This window comes from Nicotiana sylvestris, chromosome 2 (assembly GCF_000393655.2).
Source record: "Nicotiana sylvestris chromosome 2, ASM39365v2, whole genome shotgun sequence".
Lineage (NCBI taxonomy): Eukaryota > Viridiplantae > Streptophyta > Magnoliopsida > Solanales > Solanaceae > Nicotiana > Nicotiana sylvestris.
The window spans coordinates 102,975,241-102,996,700 of NC_091058.1; the positions used below are offsets into that span (position 1 = coordinate 102,975,241).

At 38.6% G+C, this 21,460-nt stretch overlaps 1 protein-coding gene and 1 long non-coding RNA gene across 3 annotated transcripts; both read right to left on the minus strand.

The window, feature by feature from the left end:
- Positions 1–17: 17 nt before the first annotated feature.
- On the minus strand, positions 18–7,150 carry LOC104223671 (uncharacterized). Of its 2 annotated transcripts, none has more exons than XR_011405427.1 (4): positions 6,922–7,150; positions 2,852–3,183; positions 581–876; positions 18–278 (listed from the first exon to the last, which is right to left on the minus strand). It is a non-coding gene; the product is annotated as an uncharacterized lncRNA (long non-coding RNA). The 2 variants fall into 2 exon arrangements; XR_710177.2 differs by having other exon boundaries at positions 598–876; positions 6,922–7,149.
- A 7,426-nt stretch (positions 7,151–14,576) lies between these two features.
- On the minus strand, positions 14,577–15,212 carry LOC138885339 (uncharacterized). The gene has a single exon (XM_070166280.1). The coding sequence runs from the start codon at positions 15,210–15,212 to the stop codon at positions 14,577–14,579; it is 636 nt and encodes a 211-aa protein (XP_070022381.1).
- Positions 15,213–21,460: the final 6,248 nt, after the last annotated feature.

The following is a 21,460-nucleotide window of genomic DNA, read 5'->3' on the forward strand; positions in this document are numbered from 1 at the left end:
CCCTAAATCACATTCAATTTGCAACTACAAAATCGAATATATTATTATATAGATGATATGTTTTCATAAAATATTACCAAAAATGATAAACATCAGTTAGTTGCACCGTACATCAATGATGTAAGCTAGTCACAATGTGTTCATAAACATTTAGCAAAAAACTATATATCACTAATATCCCTCGATTGACATGTAAAATTTTTTTGACATTCCCAGCAAAAAGATGGTCAATCAGTATGTCATAAAAAATCTGCATCTTGAACTTCAATATCCTAAACCTGTAGAAGAAATAAGAAATTTTATTTAGAAAAACTATAACAAGGTAGATGGAACAAAATCAGGGCTACACAGAGAAAAAAGAAGCAAAAAAAAAATTAATGGCTAGACACCATTGTTCCCTTTCATCACTTGAAAAAGTTGTCTTAAGCTATATATAGGGACAAAGAATTGAGACAAATAGTTTAACTTAATGCAGCAAATCACAATCTGTTATTTGTTCTGCTCTTACTACAGATTTCAAACTTATGATCTGGTTCTAACATAAACTCACTCCATAAATAAGACAGATTACTTTACTTACAGAAGAAGGGAACATACTTGGTCTTTTTCGAATGAAGTGCCAGGGTGCTGTTCTATATGCAACTAATGATTTCTTCACACATCTGGTGAAATGAAATTGAAGCCGTAGCCTTGCAAGACAGTTTCGGACTAAAAGGACATGATTACTTCCATCCGGCAATGATCTTTTCAACTTAAAGGAGTAAGTAATTAGCCAACTTCAACCAATATAGCAAGATTGGGCCATCTTTCCATTATCACATACAGTAAACATCTTCTAACTGGGGCTTTCCGTTACTTTATTGATCTTCTCCTAGACTAAGACAGGTAAACTCATAAAACTTCAAAGTTAGCCAGAGCAACTCGAAATGTAAGGACTCCATAAAATTTCCTTCAAATTTCAGGAATTTTTGTCATTAATTGCTTACTTCTATTCATACATTTAATATTATCTTTCAGCCATTTATTATTGTGTAAACTATTTGAGCTAGATACAGCATACCAAAGTATATAGGGGATAAACCATTGCAAGCTGAACACCCAAGCAAGCAAATAGCGCGACAATACCACCTAATTTTGGCAGAGTTAGAACTGAATCAAATGAAGATCTGTTAAATTCTGATATTATGAGAAATTTACAATTTTAAGTAAAATACACTGTTAGATAACAGGTCCTTAGCAGCTCAAACCCAACCTAGCTTCAAAAGAATTAAAATGAAAAGGAAGTGTAAAAACAAACAATTGGGGCCGAGAAAGATATTCTTCCAAATGAGCTATGAAACTTACACTACTAATGAGGAAATTTACAACCAAAAATGCATTCTAGGTTCTCTCAGGGTAGACTTCAAAGAAGATTTTCATTATCATGCATACTGCTTATTCAGACATTCTATTGAGATCAAACTAACTCACGAATGTCTTTGACTTTAAGTGGACAGTCAAAGGAGTTTAGAAACTTTGGTGGTAATGAGCAATTATCAGGTTAAGTATATAAGTTGCATTGTCACTCCTCAGATGTACTTCCAAAACGATTCATAAGTTACTCATCTGGAAAAATGTTATGCAAACTCATCTAACATGATTGTATTTTAGCTGCATCAATACTTACGGCCTTACGCTTCTTGAAGTTTCATTGAAATCTTGTAAGGTGTTGAATATTTTGGTCTAGTTTCATTCTGAAATTTCCTTATCATATGGACAAAGAATCAAGTTTTGGACAGATTTATGGATATGCCGAAGGCTCCTCAAGTTATTAGAACATGTCACAAGTTAAAAGACCACGAATATGCGCATTGTGAATGCATTAGAAATTATGTATTTAAGAAAATAAAAATAAACATTCATATGCTTTGTCTTTATTGTCAATCCTTTCTTCATGTTTAAGTAGTTTCAGGAGTTCATTGAAATATACAAGACTATAAGGAATGTGATCAAAAAATTGATAGTGATGATACGTAACCTTGTGTTGTCCATTTTACACCTAAAGACCAGGTAATTTAAAAGCGTAAAACCCCATGCTAGGGTCCACAAAATCAGAAGACTGCAAAAGTTAAGAATAGGTCACTATCTGGCAAGGACCATTTTGTGTTGAAGTATGAGAGCTCAGTCATCCTAATTTTTTTACCAAGAATGTTCTGAGTTAGTAGTAAATGCATGGAATGGAGTCGGCTGATACACGACTATTTAATTCTTCAATTGAACCTAATATAAAAGAAGATAACAGAAGGATGAAAAAGGACTGCTTCAGTTTCAACTAGGACACAATGCAGATCCTTTAACCACTTATTACTGGTAATACCAATATTATTTAGCAAACAAGTACCAGCTTTCTAGTGAACTATCATTGTTTTACCAAACAATGATTCAAGCAAGCTAAGACTATATTTCTGATCCACCCTAACAAAACTTCAATGTAGCCTTTCCTCTAGTTTCAGATGGCAAGATGCCCCATGGACTTCCTTTCATCATTAAGTTGAAACTATAACCCTTGATAAATTTTGTAGATTTTTTCCGTAGCAGGGGTGTCTATCACTGTGATTTGAAACTGAAAACTTACTGTTAAACGACGATGAAAACTTAATTGTTTACTTGTTTGGAAGTGATATTTTCCCCTGTTTGTTGATGCTATATGTGTGTATAAGAAGGCATATTTTATCTTAGGGAAAAAAAGGCTAAAAAGAAAGATAAGGACAAATTTATAATCAACAGAAGATATAAATTCCGCAAAGGATATATAATAATATACACTTAAATCAACAAAATAAATCGATGTTTCAGGTAAGTTGTTACTCACTTGGTACATCAAGGATCCGAATAGTCATTCTCCTAAACTGGAGGCTGGAAATAGGTTTGTTGCGCTAATAATAATTCTTTTAATTGCCTCACTTCTTTCATCTCATTTTCGAAGTTAGACAGACGATCCTTCAAAGACTGGTTTTCATTTTCAGTTGCACGTAGCTTAGCCAATAATTCAGTTTTTGAGAAAGTTCCACCTTTCAAATCTTTCGCCTTTACTCCACCCCCCAAGCCAAATACATGACTACAACTTTGAGGTCCAAAGCATTTTTCTACAAAATCTATGGTAGGAAGTGACGGTTCGGACTGCACCAATTCCTTGATTTGAGCCTACAAAGAATATAGATAAATTTTTGTCAGATCTCATAATATAACTAAAAGTAAAGAACATTTTTCAATTACTAAGGTGGGGTCTGGGGAGGGTAGTTTGTACGCAGACCTTATCCTTACCTAATGCAGGTAGAGAGGTTGTTTCCAATAGACCATCAGCTGAAGAAGGGTAAGAAGAAGAAGAGGAAAGCAAGAAAGGAAGAAAAAAGGAAGAGAAAAGAAAAAGAGAGAGATAAATGGTAAGTAGTACCATTTGTAGTTTTTCTCCTTTGTAGAACAGGCGACACTAAGCAATTGATATTTTACTTTATCGTAAATTTTCTTCAATTTCTTTATTCTTATATTTGGTATTCATGCTTACTGATATTAGTCTTGGACTACACATACATATTTGTAGTTTTTCTCCATTTGAGACTTTTTTAATTGAAGGCCACGCTTTATTTGCGCTTAAAGCCCTAATAGACCTTAGAGCTTTTTTGCGCTTTTCGCCTTTGATAATACTGGATTTAAACAATGAGGTACTATACACCTGATAAAGTGACATTTTTTGTTGGAAGTTCTGCAACTTTTATGCAAGCAACAAATGAATAATGTTTCACAATCATAATTTTTACATAACTAGGCCGTGACTTCAAGATCAGTGCATCGACGCCATTGGAAAGATACTTCGCGAATAATTTACAGGACAACCAGAGGAAGTTACAATAGAAGTGCAAGTGTTCACCAACAAAGCCTGGAATAAAAGAAAGAGTAACAGGTCGTATAGTAAAGCGCCATAGATGACTCTCTTTAAGGGAGATAAGAAAAGGATTTTCTATCCATCGTCTGAGAGATATTGAAGCACCATAGATGACTACATTAGGAAGACAAGAAAGAATTTCTATCCATCTTCTGAGGGATATTTCGGATGAATATCAAATTCTGGTGTAACTATCAGAATATCCCATATAGTTCTAAAGTGTGATAAGCTTTCTTGTCGTCTGATAAATTTTGCATATAATCTTCCACTATAAAGTGACACTAAGCTAGAAGACTGAGAGTAATCGAGATGATATAGCAGCAACTAACTCTAATGCCGTGAATTCAAGAGCAATGCATTCAAACCAAGGTAGAGTTACTCCACGGATAATTTACAAGACAACTAGAGGAGTTTTAATTAAATAAAGTTAAATGTCCAAGTATATACCAACAAATCTTGGAACATTAGAAAAAATACTGGTTGTATTCTGAAGCATCAAAGATGACTCACTTTAGGGAGATGAGAAAAAGAATTTATATCCATCATCTGAGAGATATTCAGATGAATATCAGATTCAAACAACAACAACAAAAACAAACCTAGTGAAATCTCATAACTGGGGTGGGGAGGGTAAAGTGTACGCAGACCTTACCCCTACCTTATGACAGTAGAGAGGCCATTTCAGATGAATATCAGATTCTGGTGTAAATATCAGGATATCCCATACAACTAAAGTGTTGATAAGCTTTATTCTCGACTGATAAATTTTGTATATAATTTCCGTTAGAAAGTGACACTAAGCTAGAATAGTGAGAATAATATAGATAAAATAGCAGCAAATAACTCTAATGAAAAGGAAAACTATTAGGGCAGGTTAGAATGGGATAGCATATGTACTGGGATTTTGCACAAATAATTTCAAAGGACAAGTGGTCATCAAAAGAGAGGTGATGAAGGTCATCAAAAGAGAGGTGATGAAGGTCATCAAAAGTGTCCATCAAAAGATATTATCTGGACATCTAGAAAAAACCTCTAAAGAAAAAAAATTCTTTTTCTTGTAACCAACACAAGTTGAAGGATACTGCTGCTTCAGGTGACATTACTGCTGCTTCAGGTCAAGTTGAAGCTGGGCAAAAGATTGAGGGTGTAGGTGTGGAGCAGGTCAAGAAAGCCAACTGAAGAGGATAGGAGGTTGAAGGATATTCCCGCTGCTACGATTTTTGCGAGGATGTACACAGCTACTGCTGGTGCATTGAAGGCTGCTGTTGATCGAGCTAATACCTCAAACAAACCTGATATGGTTCAACAGCAGGCTGGGGCATCTGGTAATCTGAAGGAGTTACAAGATGGTGAAGGAAGTAGCAGCGTTTGTGAAGTCTCAAAATCAAAGTCCTATTGCTGTGATGAATGTTTTCAAAGGTTGGGAGTTCAAGTTTGAAGGCTGTTAATGCTGTGAATACAATTGGTGTGGCTGCTTTAAATGGTGCACTTGCTACAGGTGATGAGGCAGATGTTCAGCAAGTTCAAAAATCAGTAGTTGATCATCCCACTGCTGGCGCACAAACAAGACGGGGCAGAGGTGATTTTCAATGTTGGTGCTTTGGATGAGGCTGCTGATCGATCAAATACAATTAAAAAATGAATGTTGAAGTTGGGCAACCAGGCAACCTAAGGAAATTGAGGCTAATGTGAAGGCTGGAGTTTTGATGCAACAGGAAAGTGTTCAAGTTGCTGCAAATTGCAGTAGCGATTCTGATGGGAATATTGGTGCATCTATAGCTACTCTCTCATAATAAAACCAAAACATAGTACCAAGGAAACTCAGAAGGGGAGATAAAATTATACTTTATATGCTTTGATCCCTCATTGTGAATAAATTATTTTATATGGAGTAATAAGTACTATACCTTTTGTAAGATAAAAAATTTGAATAACATAAAAAGAAAAAAGAAAAAGTGCAATCCAAGGCAAGCAACGGTGGGTAGTACTTTTCATCTAGGATCTTATTCAAATCCATGTATTAAATCAAATCTTTCAATAAAAATTTGGGTAAGACATAAATGGAATACATTTTGACCCTTATTAAGCAAACATAGACTCATTTAATTTAAGTGTACATGTCAATGAAAACAAGGAAAACTTATGTAAAATGATCAGTATTTATACAGGCTACAGAACATGTTAATCTTCGTAACATGCTGTGTTGGTGAACTTATACAGGCTACACAAAATCTGAGCAATATAGTACACACTGGTATCTGATGGAAAATCAGGAGGAAGAGCAACTCATGTTAGTCTTCTAGAATTATTGGATAGTCATTATACAGACAGCTAAAAGTTACCAGTGAAACCAACATATTCTCCTTTTCAGCTTAATTTGAAAGATTATGCTACGATTTGTGAACAAGCTTGGCCATTACACTTTCTTTTACGAATCAACTTCGCCAAAACGCTAGCCGATTTTATCATTAACTAGTGGAATCCTATTTTTTTTCACAAAAGAAATTCTGCAATGTGATTCAAGCCATTTTTGATAGATTTTATCTCAAATCATTTGAAATCCAACTAAAGTTTCCATCTTTTTTTTTAAATTGCAGGTTTTATTTATTGAATAAGCCATAGCTATGGAGTTAGGGGATAACAAGATTTTTGAACGTAGGGCTGCTGCTAGCAGCGACCCCAAACTCATGACCCGTCAAACAATTCTTCTGTTTGTATAATGCAAAGGAGAAAACCCTCGCAGAGACGAAACTCTACAAGAAAAACTCAAATTTCTCCTTTTTGACCTACGAGCCCCATCTTTAAACCAATATTTTCACTTTTATCACTCACACTATAACTATCAGTACTCTAAACAACCCAATTGCAGAAAACAACTAAAAAAACAAAAAATTGCAGAACCCGAACTCTGATTTCTGGTTCAATGGAAAAAAAATAAGAAGAAGAAAAAAGGAAACTAAACAGATAAAAGAGAAAGAAATCAAAATTTTGATGCCAACCTTCTGAGTTTGGAGTGGTGAATTTCGCTACCTTCTGAGTTCTAACTGATGAAGTTTGCAACCTTCTGAACTCCGAAGAGAATTGAAGTTGCCGCTTAATTAGGGGTTGTAGTGTGAAAGTGATTTGGGAGAGATTTTAGGGTGAAAGTGAATTTCTACAGTGAAAACATATTTTTGGAGGTTTTTTTTTAGCTTTACTTTCAGATTCCCGCCCCCATCCCGCTAAAATCGAGCATTAGAGACTAGATATTAAATTTTAATTAGACCAGAATAAGTCTAGTCATGTATGTAGGGGGGGGGGGAAATGGGTATTAAAGACAAAAAAAAAATCTCATCTCTATAAGTATATTTTTAGAGACCATATATAAAACTGGTAGCTAAATAAGCCTTTTTTCTTGTAGTGATGTTCTAATGTGTTTCTTATGTTGGCCTTCTACTGTGTTTCTTATGTTGATTCTTCTACCGGGTTTTTTATGTTGTTCTTCTACTGTGTTTCTTATGTTGATTCTTTTACTGTGTTCTTATGTTGTTCTTCTACTGTGTTTCTTTATGTTAAAAGTCTTGGTTTTTTCTTAAGGTTTCTGATTTTATTTTTCTTTGTTGATATATATATATATATATATATATATATATATATATATATATATATATATATATTTTGCCTGATTCTCTTGTCTTTCATCTCTATACTCGATTGATGGTGAAAACCCTAAAATTTGGGGGTTCATTCAAGTTTTGAGACTATTTGCTATGTGATTTGCTTGTTCCTCATCTCTGAACTTGTTTGGTTTCAAAACCTTAATCTCTTTGGACCTATTCGAGTTTCTGAAGTTGTTTCATCTACTGCTCGACTGAGTTTCGAAATCTTTGTTTCAACTTCTGTTGCTTCATGTGATTTTGATCTCCTCCTATCATTGAAACTCGACTGTATTTTCAGAAAGGTCTTTCTACTGGACCATTTTGCATGTTTCTGATACTCTCCCTTTTCTCTATTAACCTATGTGACTGTCATGTGATTATTCTCTTTGTCATGAGTTCAGCCTCGCATGCTAATGTTATGCACCCTTTTATATGCTAAATTTCCCTCTCAAAATAACCCTTTAATTGTGGACTGATTTCAAACATCTTTGTGTAATTCTGATTGCACTCTTGTAATTGATTCTTTCCTTGTTGTATTGATTTCCCTGTTTCTTGGACCTATTTGAATACTTTCCTTTGAACTTTCGACCCCTACCTTTTGTACTCAATTTGATTAATCCCCTTACCTAGATTACATTGGTATTGGATTCTTACAGACCTTTCTTTGATTAGAGTCTGGTGAACTTAGCCTCTATTACCTATTGTGTACTTGAGATACTTCCTTATTGGTCAATATTCAGCCCTACGTGATTTCTTTCCTTATTTAGCACTTGCATGTTACCGTTTGATTTTAACTCCTTAATTAAAGAAAGTTCTTATACTAATTGATTATAATTGGTACACATTTCCATAATTATTTTCTTGCCTTATTTTTCTGCCTGTTTTCACACTATAAATACCTGACTTTTCATTAACACAACACACACAGACACTCTTAGTTTTCTAAACTCACACTCACCTTCAAAAAGCATTCTCTCTTGTTACTTGTATTGTGGCCTGCTTTCAAGTCCGGCTACTTGCTTTTATTGTACTTTGCCTCTTTGAAACTGGTTTGTTCTGATTAAGATTTTCAGCAATCATAACAATGTGTTTACTTAACACATTTACCTTCTTGTTTGTCTACTGCTTATGTATGGTTCAATACTTACTTTAACACGATGTGATTTCCTTTTGCCTGTCCTGTTATGAACCCCAAACCCCTGCCCCTATGTGTTTGATACTATGGTTTGCTTGAGGCATGACAGTACTGAATATTACTATCCATGACTCAAGCTTGATCCCCCTGGTATCCTAACCCCTATGATTCTTTGTTGTTGTATGTTCTGGTAGGCTTATAGGCATGCCAGTATCTCCATTGATGTGCATGCCCAAAGCTTACCCTTGCCAAGCATGGGCTCTCTGCAATCAGTTCCCAATCCCCGACCCCTTTTGTGCAAAGTTATCAATTCTGTAGCTATTTCTCAGTACCCTTTTCTTTACTTCCTTAGTTCTTAAAGTTCTATTTCTGCTCTTGCACTCTCTCTTAGACTTTAAGTTCTGCCCCCCCCCCCTCTTGTGAGCCTTGCCTTGGGACCCCTTGAGCTCTCTCTGAACTTAGACACTTGATGGTTGGCCCTTCCAAACTGCACTTGTTCCCATTCCGGTGATACAATTTGGGTGTGAGTACTGCCCGGAGTCCCATTGAGGCTCTTAGGGAACTATAAAACACTCAAATTGGAGAAAGGCTTTGGATCAATGATCTTTGAGTTGGTCTATCTTGTAACTCAGAGAGGAAGTCAGAATCAGGCTTTCTCTAGTTGTACTTTCATTTGTATTTTTGATGTAATTTTATTCATTCTGGCTTGTAATAAGTTGTAATAAACATTTGGAGCTAGCTAGTGAAATGGGGTGGGTAACTATGCATGCAAAGGGTATAAATCATGCCTACAGGGTTGCTCTAATTCTGCATATTCTATTACATATAGAAATCGTGCCTATAAGTTGTTCTAATTCTGCATATTCAATTACCATGCCTATAGATTGTTCTAATTCTGCATATTCAATCACATATAGAAACCATGCCTATAGGATCGTTCTGAATTCTGCATATTCAATTGCATTAGATACCATGTCTATAGGTTTTAAACAGCTCCTACAGTTAGATACAATGTCTATAGGTTTTAAATAGCTTCTACATTTAGATACCATGTCTATAGGTTTTAAACAGCTTCTGCATTTAGATACCATGTCTATAGGTTTCAAACAGTTCTGCACTTAGGTACCCCGTCTATAAAGGTTTAAAATCAGTAACGCCTAGAAAGCATGCCTATAGGAGTTTCTAAATGAATCTGATTCGCTTCACTCAATGTCAGATCTAAAATCAGTAATAATGGTTGTCATCATTTGCAGAAGTTGTAATCAATTCGTTTAAATCCTGCTTCTCTTTAGTAATATAGGTCCCTCACTTAACTAGTTTAACAAGTATGCATATAGGACTTTGAATAATTCATTCCAAGTTTTACTAGCTCGTCACCTTCTGAATTTAGTAGATATCATGCCTATAGTACCCCTGTCCAAACACCTAGGCAAGCTTTAGAAAAATTAAACTGAATCTGCTTCTGTTACAACCAGCAGGCAGGCCTAATTCAGACATTTTATCTGAGTTACGTGATAAACTGAAACTGTCTCAACAACCTCTTGTCACTCGTCTTTAATACCTTTTAAATCAGACATAAACAGTGTGTGTAAGTCATGTTAATTGTATTCTTTCTCTGTTTAAGGAGGTATATCTGAGTCCCTGTTTGTTTATATGTTTTTCCCCAAAATGTGCAATATGTGTTTTGTATGTCGTCTTAGAGTTTTTACCTTTGAAACTACAAAATAAACCTAATACCCCTCCCTTTTTTTAGGATTAGTAGTCCTAAGTACCGCTGGGACTGATAGGATTGGGACGGGTAATACCATGCAATAAGTAATCGAGACCAATCTGCGCTTTAAATACCTTAACGGGGTGGGAAGGGTAGATATGGATATGATGACCACGCGATAAACCCGATTTCGCGAGAAAAAGGGGGCGCGACACCCCTCTTTGCTCGGAAACACGAAGGGTTTTCTGGAAAAGATAAAGTGAGCAATTACGAGCGATTTTTGCCTGTTCGGATACTCCATGGGAAGCATTTTGAAAAAGTTTGACTGAACCTTGCTGTGGAGGTTGCCTATATATCCTTGGCTATAAAGGAATCAGGTTGGAGTAGTTCTGAAAATTTTGGTAGCTAGGACTACCGAAAACTGTGACTTCACTGCTATTGTTGTTGTTACTGCTTGCTGAGCTCCTTATTACACCAAAATCAAAATAAAAAACTAAACTAACTAAATCTATCAGCTATGGGTTACAAGATTCTTATCTATAAATCTTCTGAAGCTTGATCTTGAGTCTTGGCTGGTTCTTCACGCAGATTCTGGTCCGAATCTTGATGCTTGATAGCTGCAGGTGCTGGTTCATTCTTGATTAGCTTCTTGGATCAAGGTGGGACATATAAAGTTTGCAACTTCAATCATGTCTTAAGCATTCCACATCTTTTCTCCGCTTCTGCACTTTGAGTTTACTTCTTTTTTCTTTCTTCTTTTACTTTTAGTCATCTCGAACCTTGTGTCTCGAACTCTGTGTCTCGAGGTATAACCTGTTCAGACACCAAAACAAACAAACGCACGGAATTTTCTGTCCCGATTTTTACCAGGAAAATTTTGTGACTTTTTTTGTAACCAAAACTCTATACTACTTCATTATTGAAAGCAATAAAAATCAGGATTGTGCATCGTTGGGAGAAAGAGATTAGGGAGTGGAAAGCCTATGAAATCAACTAGGGATTGAAAAAAATACATCAACTAGGGAGTGTGACCCTATGTTGGCATCAAGTTATGCTGGCATCAATTAGGGAGTGAGACCCTATGTCGGAAAATCATCAGGTTATGTTGGCATCAACCAGGGAGTGGAACCCTATGTTGGAAAATCATCAGGTTATGTTGGCATCAATTAGGGAGTAGGACCATATGTTGGAAAATCATCAGGTTATGCCGGCATCAACTAGGGGGTGGGACCCTATGTTGGAAAATTATCAGGTTATGCTGGCATCAACTAGGGGGTGGGACCCTATGTTGGAAAATCATCAGGTTATGCTGGAATCAACTAGGTAGTAGGACCCTATGTTGGAAAATCATCAGGTTATGCTGGCATCTAGGGAATAGGACCCTATGTTGGAAAATCATCAGGTTATGCTGGCATCAACTAGGGGGTGAGACCCCATGTTGGAAAAGTTGTAGTTAGGGAATGGTGACCCTATAGTACCATGGCTTTAAACTTTTCTTTTTTTCTTTTTCACTTTTCATCACTTTTATTTAAGAGAATGAGTAAAGAATTTGGAGGGGACTTCTCTTTTGGGTTGACTATTGCTGCAGAACCATTTTAGTCTCTGCGTGGTTTGCTTTTTGTTGCACCTGCTTCTTGCAAGGTTGCTTTGAATTACACGTGTTTTCCCTATTTTTCAAACAAAGAACGATTTGTCAGTTTGAAACAGTGGTTGGGTTTGTGGCCTTGAGCATTTCAATCACTTGATCTTGGCCCGGTTTCTTCAACAAAGATCTCCATTGCTTGCTTGCCTTATGGGGATTGGTTTCATTCCTAAACCTGAGGATCGTGACTTTTCCAAAACTTTAACATGATGGTTAATCATGTGGGACTTAACTTTTTTCACTTTATTTTGCCTTTATGGGCATTTGACTTTGATTTTCTTTCTTTTCAGGAGTTTCTGACTCCAAAGCATCGGCCATCATGGCTAGTCGAGGTCGACTCGATGCACCTGTTGAGGCTGGGTGCTTTCTTGAATATTGGCTTTTGTCAAACAAAACCCTATAAACCAATCTTTCCATCTTTTCTTTGTCTTAATTTTGGAACAGAACTAGACCGAAAGGGATTCAACGAAAAATAAACAATGGAAAGAATAATGAATTTAAACGAGAGGTGTCCCTTTCGGGGGAAGAAAATAAGGACTTATCTGGAGTACATGCAGACTTCAATGAATATGACATGCCTCTTGGACTGGATACCCGATCTGTGTAAACCGTCCAACTCTCAAAAACTCATCATAACTCATACCTCAAAATTAAGAAACCTTCACGGGATTCTACCAATATCGATGGCTGTGAGGATCCCTTTTTTGATCAGCGACGCCCTTTTCGGGGTTTCACCAACAGGCCTCTCTTATTTCTCTTCTCATCGTCGCCTGATATCGCTCTTTATGAGTTTTCACTACCGAGACTCTCTCATTTTCAATTTCTCTATTTACCAATCGCCCTATGGTGCCCGTGTAGGTTTTCACCAATAAGACTCTCTCATTTGATTGTACTAAATCGAAGTAACCATATCCTCCAATTTTGAACATCTTTACCGATTGATCGGAAGGACTTGAACAGGATTTGGGGTAAAAAGAATTTGGATTGAATTACAACTTTAGAACCTTTCAGGCAAATCCATTGCCGAAATATTATAATATCTGCCCCAATTTCACTTTTGGGGGACTTTGGATTTTTGTTTTGGTGTGACTGAACCCTAGAGAGAGGCTTCCTATGTATCCTTTCAGAATCAAGTCAAACATAGTTTAAGCAACTTTTGTTTTTTGATTTCTTCTTTTTTGAACAACACTTTCAGGTTCCAAAGAGGGCAATCAAAGAAAAGTAACCGGCTCAAAGGGTTTGCAAAGGGTTGATAGTGTTTGGGTAGCGAGAATGAAAGCCTTCATCATCCCAATCAGAGAGTATTAATACCGTAAAAGGGGTTAAACATAATACCTTTTGACCTCATCCGCATTGACAGCTGTTTCGGGGTCATTTCCTTAAATGTCTCCCAAGTATAATGCCCCTTTTGGCAACAATTTTCTTATAATGGACGGACCTTTCCAGTTTGGAGCGAATTTTCTTTTTGCTCCTCATGATGCGGGAGAATATGCCTTAGAACCAGTTGCCCCACTTCAAAGTTTTTAGGCCGCACTTTCTTATTGTAGGCGCGGACCATTCTTTGTTGATACAACTACCCGTGACAAACTGTGGCCATCCATTTTTCATCAATCATAGTTAATTGTTCCAACCTGGTCTTGACCCATTCATCATCCCCAATCTAGGCTTCAATAATGATTCGAAGAGAGGGAATCTCAACTTCTGCAGGTGTTACGGCTTCAGTGCCACAAACCAATAAATAGGGCGTGCCCTAACTGATATGCGCACGGTTGTGCGATATCCCAATAATGCAAAAGGCAGCTTTTCATGCCATTGTCTAGAACTTTCCTGAGGATCTTCTTGATATTCTTGTTTTCCGCTTCAACAAAACCATTAGCTTTGGGCCGATAATGGGTAGAATTCCGATGCGTAATCTTAAATTGTTCGCATACCTCCCTCATCAAATGGCTGTTTAGGTTTGCGGCATTGTCTTTAATGATAGTTTTAGGAATACCAAAACGACAAATAATGTTGGAATGCACGAAGTCCACCACCGCTTTCTTAGTGATGACTTTGAAAGTGACTGTTTCAACCCACTTTGTGAAATAATCAATGGCAACTAAGATGAATATGTGCTCATTTGAAGCTTTCAGCTCGATCGACCCAATGACATCCATACCCAAGCAACGAACGGCCAAGGTGCTGACGTAAGATGCAACTCTGAAGGCGTGCATGAATAAGGTCACCGTGTATCTGACACTGATGGCACTTTCGGACAAAACTGAAGCAATGATTTTCCATGGTCATCCAGTAATAACCTGCCCGAAGGATTTTCTTTGCAAGGACGTATCCGTTCATACGGGGCCCATATACTCTCGAATGCACTTCGTTCATGATCTTTCCAGGCTCTTGGGCATCCACACACCTTAAAAGAGTCAAATCCGGAGTTCTTTTGTACAAGACCTCTCCACTCAAGAAAAAACTGTTAGCGAGCCTTCTAATGGTTCTCTTTTGGTCTCCGCTGGCTTGCTCGGGATATTTATTTGTTTTCAAAAACCTTTTGATATTATGATACCATGTTGAACATCTAGTTCTATTTCAACTACATTGCAAAAACCATGCCTTTCTTGAATTTGGATTTCCAGTGGGTCAATGTGGACATTGCCCGGATATGGTAGCATTAAGGTCAAAGTAGCTAGTGCATCAGCTAACTCATTGTGGAATCGAGGAATACACCTGAACTCGACGGAATTGAACCATTTGCGAAGATGTTCTACTTGTTGCCTGTATGGGATAAGCTTGATATCTCGGGTTTCCCATTCATCTTGAGCTTGCCGAATAATCAAGTTAGAATCTCCCATGATTAACAATTCTTCCACATCCAAATCAACTACCATGTTCATGCCCATAATGCGAGCTTCATACTCGGCAGTGTTGTTCGTACAAAAGAACCGAAGCCGAGCTGTGGTCGGATAGTGCTGACCAGTGGGTGAAATCAAAATAGCCCCAATCCCAACACCTTTTGCATTTACAGCTCCGTCAAAGAACATTTTCCAAACATTGGTGTCTTCTGGAACTACCTCAACTGAATTTACTTCCTCGTCCGGAAAGTGAGTGCGCAAGGGTTGATATTCATCATCAACATGATTCTCATCTAGGTTATCCGCCAAGGCTTGAGCTTTCATCACCGTGCGGGTGACATAGACAATGTCAAACTCAGTGAGCAGGATTTACCACATTGCTAACCTTCCTGTGGGCATTGGGTTTTGGAATATGTACTTCTGAGGATCTATTCTGGTTATAAGATATATGGTGTAGGCCAACAGGTAATGCCTAAGCTTCTGGGTGGCCCAAGTTAGGGCGCAACAAGTTCTTTCCAACAAAGTGTACTTGGCTTCATAACTAGTGAACTTCTTACTCAAATAGTATATGGCTTGCTCTCTCTTCCCAGTCACATCATGTTGCCCCAGGACACAACCAAAAGAATTTTCCAGGACTGTAAGGTACAAGAACAAAGGTCTACCAAGCTCGGGTGGGACTAACACTGGCGGATTCAACAGATATTCTTTGATTTTGTCGAAAGCCTCTTGACACTCATCCATCCATCTGATTGTCGCATCTTTCTTCAATAGCTTAAATATGGGCTCGCACGTGGTAGTCAGCTGAGCAATGAACCTGCTGATGTAATTCGATCTTCCCAGTAGACTCATGACCTCTTTCTTGGTTCTCGGAGGTGGAAAATCCCGAATAGACTTTATCTTTGTTGGATCTAGCTCGATGCCCCTCCGACTGACTATAAACCCCAGAAGTTTCCCAGATGGAACTCCAAATGCACATTTAGCTGGATTCAACTTCAAGCCATACTTGCACAAACACTCAAAGAACTTTCTCAGATCCCGCACATGGTCATCCTGCATTCTGGATTTAATGATCACATCATCCACATACACCTCAATTTCCTGGTGCATCATGTCATGAAAGATAGCAGTCATAACTCTCCTATAAGTTACCCCGGCGTTCTTTAAACCAAATGGCATGACCCTATAACAGTAAGTGCCCCAGGGTGTGGTGAAAGCCGTCTTTTCTACGTCTTCTTCATCCATCAGAACCTGGTGATACCCAGCATAACAATCCACGAAAGACTACATCTCATGTTTCGCACAGTTGTCAACAAGAATGTGGATGTTTGGCAATGGAAAGTTGTCCTTGGTAATCAACAGACACTCGGGTTTTCCCATCTTTCTTCGGCACTGGGACCACATTAGCCAACCATTTGGTGTATCGGACTACTCGGATCATACCAGCTTTCAATTATTTGGTGACTTCTTCTTTGATCTTATCACTGATGTCTGTTTTAAACTTTCTCTGCTTTTGTTGGACAAGTGGATAATTGGGATAATTTGGCAATTTGTGCACTACCAAATCAACACTCAGTCCTCATCATAGGACTAGGAAAATACGTCTTTGAATTCAAACAAAAGTTGGATGAATGCATCTATAGTTCTTTCATCAGCGTGAATGCTTATCATGGTTTCCTAGACCTCTTCTGGACTACCCAAATTAACCGGCTCGGTTTCATTTAAGTTTAGCTTAGGCTTATTCTCAAATTTTTCCAGTTCTCGATTTATTTCCCTATAAGCCTCATCTTCATCATATTCTGGTTCTTGATTCATTATTTCATAGTTAGACATCGTGTTAGGATCTACGCATGAAGTCCGCAAGCATGTCATGTTATTTAAGTCCGCATTATTAGAACTGAAAAGAGAGAGATAAGAAAAATAACAAAATTAGAAAGAATAATAGAAAGAGATTCATAGACGATGAAATATTGATTTCATTTCATTGAATTTGAAGATAGGAGGGTTTACATCGGAATTTAAAAGACAACAAACTAAAAACATTCGAGTTACACCCTAAAATAACTCGGAATGCAGAAAAGATGGCAAGACTGAACTATTGGGATTCCGGCCTGACAGGGAACGGAGTGGCCTTCCAATTTTGAAGTTTAGAGTTTGGCCCCATGTATTGCACCTCAGCAGTGCTTGAGCCTTCGCCTGGTTGGACCATGTGAACCTCGTACAATATTTGCCTCATTGCCCCACAGATGTCCTCAATTTCTTCAGCCGTGAAGGCCTCTTCTTCTTCTTCTTCTTCTTCTTCTTCTTCTACTATATACCTTGGCTTAACAAACGACCTGGCGAGGTGCGGGACTTGCTGAGGCAGGGCCCGCCCATTGTTCTTACGTTCATTGGCCCATTTTACGTCGGCCTATGTAGGTTGAAAGCCTATGCCAAAGAACTTCTCGCTGACAGTCAAAGTGACAGGCTTTGTAATGCCTTGTAAGGATACCCCGAGCCCTTTCTCGGGCTTGTACCTATGTTTGATCATTTCGCTGGCAACCATGATTGATGCATTTGATAAGCAGGGTTGAGGACATGGGGTTCCTTCCTCGCACTGGTCAGTGACCACGATTTCAAAGGCTTGGTAGACGATGTGTTCACTACCCTCTCTAGCCTCCAAGCATGGGACTGATGGGTCCATGTAGATTGACTGCTTATCTTCTCCGTGGACAACTATTTCTTGGTTTTTATGTTCGAACTTGACCATTTGGTGGAGAGTAGAGGGCACGACTCCCGCAACATCGATCCATGGTCTTCCTAAGAGAAAGTTATAGGAAGTGACCATGTCCAGAACTTGGAATGTTACTTCAAAATCTACGGGGCCAATAGTTAGGACCAAGTCAATCTCCCCTATAGAAGCACTTTTTGATGTTCATTTGAGCTTATCAGCAAGGATAAAAGTGAAACCTGGGAGGGATTCTTTCTAAGTTGATCAATTACAACATACTCTCAGGTTTTCATCTTCCGGAAAAATTCCTCCGCTTCTTCAATGCTAACCGGCTTCTTGAGCGGAAATTGCTTCTGCTTTGTTTTGTTAAATTCTTCTGGGTTATGATACTTCCCAGATTGGTTTGTTTCATTTACTTCTCCCATGACTTCCTTTCCTTTGTATGTGACCAATGTCTTATTGTAGTTCCAAGGGACGATAGTGTGGTCTCTCATGGGGCTATGTGGTGCGCGACTAATAACTACGGGCTCAGTCAGCCTTGGTGAAATTACCGGCCCTCGCGCCACATAAGTCCCCTTTGGCACGTATATCTTTGGCACATTAGCGTGACTTTGTTTTGCTCAAATCTTTTAGGAGGGCTTACCATGAATTGTTCATTCTTGGGGGCCCTAGGAACGTAGAGAATGGCATCTTTAGCAGGTGCTGCCCCTATCTTTGTTTCCATAGCCTTTTTTTTGTATTTTGGGAAGTGGAATTGATCTTCTTCTCATCTCTAGCTTATTTTGCCACTATTTTAGGTTTCTTTTCTGTAGCAGGGATGGCAATAATAGCTTTTAATGCAGGGTCTAATTCTTTATCTTCACAAATCATCCCGATGACTGGCCCGTTGTTGTGAGCCGATAACGGGTTGTTGGTTACAATGGGGACTTTCTCGTCCCATAACACTACCCGCTTTTATTCGATTAGGTTCTCAACTGCTCTCTTAAAGGTCCAGCAATCTTCAGTGTCATGCCCTTCTGTCCCTGAGTGATAAGCACACCTGGTACCTGGCCTGTAAGATGGAGATTCTAGGTTCTGCATGTTTGGAGGTACAGGCTGCAACAGGCCCATTTGGAGTAATTTTGGGAAGAGGCTGGAATATGACTCACCAATGGGTTTGAAGTCTGCTTTTCTAGATGGTTCATAGAGACAGGTGTTATATTGGTAATTATTCTGTGGTGGACGTGGATTATACGGGGCTTAGTGAGGAGGGTTGTTTCTTAGAGGTGGAGCTCTGTTGTGCTTGTAATGTTTTTATGGCCGTGCATATGGTTGGGCGTTCATTACCACATAAGGATGCAGGGCCATATCATATGATGCATCCCGGTGGGGGTAGTAATGCTACGGGGTCCTGGAAGATTGACCAAAATAATCTCGGGGTTGACGAGAGTTTCTCATGCTTGAAGCAGCTCCTTCTTCATTTTTCTTCCTGCTTGCTAAACCTCCCGAGCCGCTTTGGATGGCTTGGGAAGTGGCTCTTATAGCTGATTGACTCATGATGCAACCTGTTTTCAGGCCGTTTTCAATCATTTCCCCAATTTTGATAGCCTTAGCGAATGGCTTACCCATGACGGACATCATGTTTTGGAAATAATCAACCTCTTGGGCCTATAGGAAAACACTGACCATCCCGGCCTCATCCATTGGGGGTTTTACCCTCGCCGCTTGTTCACGCCATTTAATAGCGTATTCTCGGAAGCTTTCTTTTTGAGGTTGGACAAAGAATTTCTGTCCGGAGCTATGTCCACATTGTATTGGAACTGCCTTAAAAAATCCCAGGCCAGGTCGTCCCATATGTGCCAATGGGAGATGTCTTGGTCCATATACCACTCCGAAGCAATTCTGGTCAAACTCTCTCCGAAGTAGGCCATCAAAAGTTCTTCCTTCCCACCTGCCCCCCTCAGTTGATTGCAATATCTTTTCAAATGGGTGATCGGGTCTCCATGCCCGTCGAATTTTGGCTTTTGAAAGCCAATGGGTAAATGCACGTGAGGGAACATGCACAGATCAGCATACGACACACTCTTCTGGCCACTAAGGCCCTGCATATTCTTGAGGTTTTGTTCAATGCTTTTCATTTTTCGCGCCATCTCTTCTTGTTCAAGATTCTTCACGGCCCTCTCATGCTTTATGGGAGACTCATACAATGGGTAGGGAAGATAGAAGTTTGGAGTAATGCGAGCGGTGTCCAATTGGAATTGGGGTGCTTGGAAAGTGAAAGTTTATGGTTCAAAGCTTTGTCGAGGCAGTGTTGGTTGTGCCGCTATAGAGATTGTTGGTGCGATGAACACTGTAGAAGATACTCCCGAAAATGGTGCCTGGGGGCGAACCTCAGAAGGCATACCAGTTAAATTAGCCGACATGGTGGGGTACCCAAATGGAATGAATGGGTTGGTCACAGGAATATGGACGTTGGTGGTTCCGCTTGACCTTGGAATCAATTCAGGGAACCGGGGGATTGCACTATGCGGTTCTTTCCAATGGACCAAGCGTCCCACATCTCCATCACGCAGCAATGCAATATTCTGTTTTCTTCAGCAGTTGCTGATTCTGACATAAGGATAACCAATACCGGGCTATCCTCGGAGGGATTAATGATTGGTAAGTGACTTTCTGATGTCATGGAGATACTTCCTTTAGATCTCATGAAATAAGAGTGTGAAGCCAGGTTACCACAAAACCAACCACCTAAAAATAGAACTTGATTGTATACATAACAAACCGGTTATTTTGAGACATTTAACACATAGGGAATCACATGTTGGGGAAAGCAATGCACCTAAACAGTTAAACATTTTTCAAAATGCTTTTGCTACGGCTGTGTGTTTCATCCCGGCCTTTCTTTTATCAACTTTCAAATCCTCAATCTTTTTCTTTCTTTGCGCTCATTTTTTTATTTTTTTAATTTCTTTTCTTTTTCTTTCTCTGCTTTCTTTTCGTATATTCTCACTCAGGTTGTCTATATCTATGATCGAATCCGAAGGGGATTGCCTACGTAACACGACGCCTCATGGATGCATCTATGGTTCGCGCCATTCGACCCTCTAGCAGTGCATAGTTTAAATATTTGTTGGATCGGACCTCGACATGATTTGCGCATGCTTGCTTGAGATTTACAAATTGATATTGCCTCCCTAGTCTAAGATAAATTGATAAATAATGAATTATGAATTTGGAGACTTCTAAATATTAAAAGGAATGTTTACTTGTTTCTTGACTTACTTGAGTTTACTGCCGTTTTTAATAAATCCATGATTATTCGCATTATTAATATATTATTATTCGACCACTAGTAAGTGTCGAAGTCGACCTCTTGTCTCTACTTCTTCGAGGTTGGACGTGATACTTACTGGGTACACGTTATTTTTGTACTCATACTACACTTGCTGTGCATTTTTAGTGCACATGCACATGTATGTCTAGTGGCCTAGTTGGGCGCAGCGACATGGTTGATATAGAGACTTAGGTGAGTTGCACCTCTCGAGACTTTCCGCAGCCAGTAAAGTCTCCTTCAGAGTACTGTATTGCATTTTCTTTTCTATCCATTTTGTATTCTGCACAGTTGTTATATTACATTATTTCTTAGAAACTACTCATGCACTTGTGACACCGGGTTCTAGGATGATTATGGGGTATTTTGTATTAACTTCTAAACATTCTTTTAATTATTTTGTAAAGATTATCTTTTACTAGCCAAATTGAAGGAAAATCATAGTTTTCACAATTATTTAAACGAGAATTTAATTAATTATTTATGGTTGGCTTGCCTGACAGCGGTGTCCCGCGCCATCACGACCCTTAGTAGATTTTGGGTTGTGACAACATG

Bases quoted from the DNA above. Each gene is read 5' to 3' on its own strand.
- LOC138885339 (XM_070166280.1), bottom strand. From the start codon at position 15,212: ATGAAAGCTCAAGCCTTGGCGGATAACCTAGATGAGAATCATGTTGAT.